At 47.1% G+C, this 5,347-nt stretch overlaps 1 protein-coding gene across 1 annotated transcript; it reads right to left on the minus strand.

The window, feature by feature from the left end:
• Positions 1 to 319: 319 nt before the first annotated feature.
• On the minus strand, positions 320 to 3,458 carry Tomm5 (translocase of outer mitochondrial membrane 5). Its single transcript, XM_059255749.1, has 2 exons — positions 3,248 to 3,458; positions 320 to 793 (listed from the first exon to the last, which is right to left on the minus strand). The coding sequence occupies exons 1-2, from the start codon at positions 3,366 to 3,368 to the stop codon at positions 759 to 761; spliced, it is 156 nt and encodes a 51-aa protein (XP_059111732.1). The 5' UTR covers positions 3,369 to 3,458; the 3' UTR covers positions 320 to 758.
• Positions 3,459 to 5,347: the final 1,889 nt, after the last annotated feature.

Below are 5,347 nucleotides of genomic sequence, written 5' to 3' on the forward strand. Positions count from 1 at the left end.
CCACATACATTAGTTAAAGAGGTGAGCCTGGTTAGAGGCTGTGGAGGACCGCCCCCTTCAGCCAACAAACCCAGAGAACTATTTGATTTTAAACTACAGCATTTTTCCTCCTTCCACTGTTTGCATTTTCAGCACCAAGCAGTAAGTTGTAGCTCATTAAGACTCTGGCAAAGAAGCACAATGAATGCTACATAAAGTTCAAAAGAAACTCACCACAGGCATAATAGTCTCAATATTGCAGCAGTTTCACTAGTGATGGCCAAAGTGGGACAAAAAAACAAAAATAAAAAGCCAACCAACCAACCAAGCAAAACCCAAGCTTTCTTCATCAGAATGTTTATTAAAAATATAGACTGACGGTTCTGTGCTCAGATGTCATTGTGGATGTATGTGGACTCCATTACTCTTCACAAATACACTTGAAACAGAAGCTGTAAACAGAAATGACTGCCAAGACAGTGCCATTCAGACCTAACCCCTTAGAGTTCGACACTTTGACAATTCCATCAACACTCACAGAGGTGGCTATCACAGGCCTGAGGGCACACCGTGACCACAAGACATCTTTTGTGCACTTCTCAAATAGTTTTATGTTTCAGCTATGAAGGTCGTTCCCAAAGCTCCACTTGTTCTTAACAAGTAGAGTTTTTATGTCCATTTCATCAGTCTTACAGCTTTCTGGGCCAATTCATCTGCAGACAGGAGGAGAAACTGTCGCCAGGTTTCTTCATGCCATGCATCCATGTGACTCCCCATCCTCATATGCTGTCCAGCTTCTTTAAGATATACGGAGCTGAAAGAAAAACCCAGCGTAGGTTTTATTCTATGAGTCCATAGGCTGTACTGCAGAATTATAAAACTGGGGTGTAAAAGAAAACACTTTATGAAATATGGTTTTGGAAACAACTCCTAAATGGTGATCAAGCCTCTCTCTACCTGTACCATAAACCAAAGGGAGTCACAGCCTTGCAAAACAGCCCACTCAGTCTCACTGGATTACCATTGCCCCACCCTACTGCACTTTCCTCTAGGACTATAATAACTCCACAGTCCTTTACTGTGGGGACCTTTTCCTTATTTCACCAAAGGGGGAGTTGAACCCAGGGCCTTGCGCAAGGCAGGCAAGCACTTTACCAAGGTATACCTCTAGCCCTGGGGGTTTATTTAACCTAAACAGAACAAAATCCTAGAGGAAACAAATGGGCATTAGGTTCAATTCCCAATCCTGGGAAAACTAACAACCAGAAGGCATAGGGACGGAAACCCTGGGGAAGGTAAGTGGAAGGGCCGACACCCACTGCTTTCTCTGATTCTACCTGTCACTAAGCCACTCCGATCACTGCGCTGGTTTGGTAAATGGTGTACCAGGAGCTGTTTGGAATACTAAGGGACATCAGGAGAAGGGAGAGATGACTCAGCAGTTAAGCCTGTCTGCTGTAAACTAAGGAGGACCTGAGTTCAGATCCCCGCATCCGCACCTGGCAGTTTACAGCTGCCTGTTTAACTCCAGTTCCAGGGTTCCAACGCCCCCTTCTGGATGGTGCACCTGCAGGCATGTGGTTCACACACGGACAGGCAGACAAATAAAAACCTTTAAAAAGGGTGGAAAAGGTGAAGAGGTTTCAAGAGGCTGTGGATGAGCAAGATTTGGGTGTTTCTGCTCTCCAAGACGCCCTCTCCTGGGGCGGCCGGCAATACAGAGAGAATACAGCAAAAGAGGAACCCATGAGGAAGGCCTAACTCCAGTCTTTAAAATCCCGGTCTGTTCAATCACTTGAACCGTTCCTGCCTCTCCCTACACAGCACTGAACTATGAGAAGTATGTTGTATTGAGAACTCGAGGGTCAGTTAATTCTGTTATATCAGAGAACTAATATTTTATTTATTTATTTATTTAATTCTGTTATATCAGAGAACTAATATTTTATTTATTTATTTACTTACTTACTTACTTATTTTTCGGGACAAGGTTTCTCTGTGTTGTTTTGGTGCCTGTCCTGGATCTTGCTCTGTAGACCAGGCTGGCCTTGAACTCAGAGATCTTCCTGCCTCTGCCTCCTGAGTGCTGGGATTAAAGGCGTGGGCCACCACCACCCGGCGAGAACTAATATCTTAAAAATCTTTTGTTGTTGTTGTTTTGTTTTTCCGAGACAAGGTTTCTCTATGAAACAGTCCTGGCTGATCTGGAACTGAACTCTGTAGACCAGGTTGGCCTTCGACCTCTGCCTCCCAAGTGCTGGGGGATTAAAGGCGTGTGCCACTACTGCCTGGCAATAAAAAGATTTTTAAAACCGGGCGGGCGGTGGTGCATGTCTTTAATCTCAGCACTCGGGAGGCAGAGGCAGGAAGATCTCTGAGTTCAAGGCCAGCCTGGGTTACTCGGAGAAATCCTATCTGAACACCGCCCCCGCGCCCCCCCCCCCCGCAAAAAAAAAAAAACACATTTTGTGTGTAGTCTGTGGTGTATGCACGTGTTCGTGCATACCTTGGTACAGGTGTGGAGGTCAGAGTACAACTTCCGGGAATTGGTTCTCTCCCGCCATGTGGATCCAGTTCAGGTTGCCCAGCTTGGCGACAAGTGCCTTAGCCCAGTGAACTATCTACTTCCTAATCTGTCAGTCTGTCTTTAACCCCGATGTGCTCCTTGAACTCAAGCTCTCGCTTGCAAAAGGAACAGAGATCAAGTAACGAAATTAACTTTTTGTCAATGGTGAAATCGAATACTTCAGGTATTCTCAGTAGCTCTACAGACGCCTATCTTTCTCTTTCCATCTTCCAAAAAAAGGAAAACCAACTATTTACTTCACCCTCTGCTCAAATAAACACAAAGAAAGCAAGTCTTTTCGGATTTCAAAGGCAAGCACCGTAGGAAAGTGTCTGATACCCAGTTAAGAGCTCGGGATTCTACGTCAGGTTTATTCTGAATCGCCAAATGACCTTGGGTCAGCCACTTCCCAGGGACCGTTTCTAGGTTTGTCAAACGAGGGTACTGCTAAGGGATAGCACCTGAAGGTCCTTAAGCACAAGCGTCGGGTTAGCAAAGGTGACTTAACCACGCGCCCTCGGCCACCACGAGCACTTGGCACAGTCTCAGGACCCGCAGACCCCTTGAGGGCAGGCACTTGGGCCGCCCTGGACACGCATGCCCCCCCGCTCTCCCCAGGATGCTCAGCTCAGGGACCCAGGAGCGCGTGCAGGGGTGGGATGGACGCGTGGCCTCACGGCCACAGCCCCGAAGGACACTCACTGACTCGCAGCAGGGCCACATAGATGAGGAAGTTCCGAATGGAGGAGATCACATCCTCGCGCATCTTCCGCTTCATCTCCTCGGGGTCCAGCTTCGGCGCGAGACCCTCGATCCGGAACATTGCGGCTCTTTCTCCAAAGCTCGCAGGCGCTGCACCCTGCTCTCCTCCAGTGGCCGCCTTGCACCCGAACTGAACCAGACTCCACTTCCTGTCCCACCCCTCGTTTCCGTCCTGCGACAGGAACCTGCGAGGGACAATCCTCATCCAGCCCGCGTGCGTCTGAAGCAAGGAGACCAGAAGGGGGCGGCCGCAGTCTTAAATCTCGGAGCCCTGGGGGATCCCGACTGTTTCTTAGATAGTCGCGGGGCTGGAATCGGGAGTGCCCCTGTAAAGTTGTTTTATGCTGTCCAGTAGGGAGGTGTGTGCATATGTACCACCATAAATAATAATAGCTAGCATTTATGGAGTACCCAAGACAGTACTTCGTGAATTGCACATTATGTTCTTCATTTCTAGATTTGTAAATTAAAACGCAGCAGCCTGAAAAAGTTAGTTGAGAATATAGCTCATTTGCCAAAGCGTTTACTTAGCATGCATGAGCCCTGGGTTCAAGTCCTAGCACCGCATAAACCTCGTGTGGTAGCTGTTAGTCTGTTTTCTGTAGTGATAAACACCATCAAAGCTACTTGGGAAGGAAAGGGTTTATTTTACCTAACCTGTTACAGTCTATCATCCAGGGAAGCCAGGGCAGGAGTTCAAGCCGGAACTCAGAGACAGGAACTCAACTAGAGGACCAAGGAGGGATGCTGCCCTTACCCCCTAGCTTGCCCCGGGCCTCCCCAGCTACCTTCTTTATACAACTCAGGACCACCTGCGGGGGTGGCACCACCCACAGTGGGTTAAGCCCTCCTCCATCAATTGGTAGTCACGGCAATGCCCCTCACAAACCCATCAACAAGTCAATCTGGTGGAGGCCATTCCTCAGTTGAGGTTTTTCTCTTCCCAGATGACTCTAGGTTGTGTCAAGATGACAAAACGAACCAGCACAGTGGTGCACATCTGTGATCCCAGCACAGGGTTGGTGGAAAGAAGAGGCTCATGATGTCTCACACCTTTAATCTCAGCCCTCAGGAGACAGAAGAAACACTGCAAGTTTAAGGTCAGCCTGGGTGACAAAGACAATCTGGGCTAGAGAGGCTGTCTCAAAAAACAAACTCCAAAATAAACAACAACCTCCCTAAAGAACAAACAAACAAACAAACAACAGAGTTCAAGGTCATCATCCTCAGCTAGTGAGTTTCATACCTAGTTAGACGTCTAGAACCCCAGAGACTGAGGTTTTACCCTTTCTCCAACCGTTTTTTGTATCCTCCTTTTTGGAGTTAGCTTATCCTTACATATTCTGATGCAGATCTTGGAAAACAGTAAGTGTGAGTCAAATTCAATCTGATTAACATTGTACAGATGAGAGGAAATCAAATGCACTGTTCGAGTTCTGAGACATGAATCAGACAACTGAATTTTTCACATAATTTACCATCAGATTGTCTTTTCTTGAGGGCGCATTGCATAGCAACAATGAATTTGGGGTTAAATAAGAGTAATTCACAATGAGAGCAATTGATAGTGTCAGCAGATCTATCCACTTTCCTGACTGACAGAGTGTAAGACTCTGGGGTTAGGGAGGAAAAACCCTCATCTGCTTATTCAAGCTTTAGTAAGCATTTGCATCTATAATTCATACAATGAACTAGCAGAGGCAGCTCTGGTGTGGGAGGGGCTGACTCCCAAGGAAGAGCTCCAGCCAAGCCCTCATGAGTGAGTGCTGCGGAAGGAACCTGGAGAGATCATGCTCCCACTGCCCACAGAATCAGAGACAAGTCTTTTCATTGCAACTTCAATGTTTTGGTAGCAAAGGGGAGGCCTATGGTTGGTTAGATGCTCTGAAGTCCCCTCCAGTTCTGACAGTGTGCATTTGGAATTCTAATTGTGTCACCAGGGGCAGAATAGTTTGGAGTGCATGAATGTCAATATATCATCACTTGTGGTCAGACAGTGTGCTGCCTAGATTTTTGTCAAGTTGACACAAGCTTGGGTCA

The sequence above is a fragment of the Peromyscus eremicus genome, chromosome 2 (genome assembly GCF_949786415.1).
Source record: "Peromyscus eremicus chromosome 2, PerEre_H2_v1, whole genome shotgun sequence".
NCBI lineage: Eukaryota > Metazoa > Chordata > Mammalia > Rodentia > Cricetidae > Peromyscus > Peromyscus eremicus.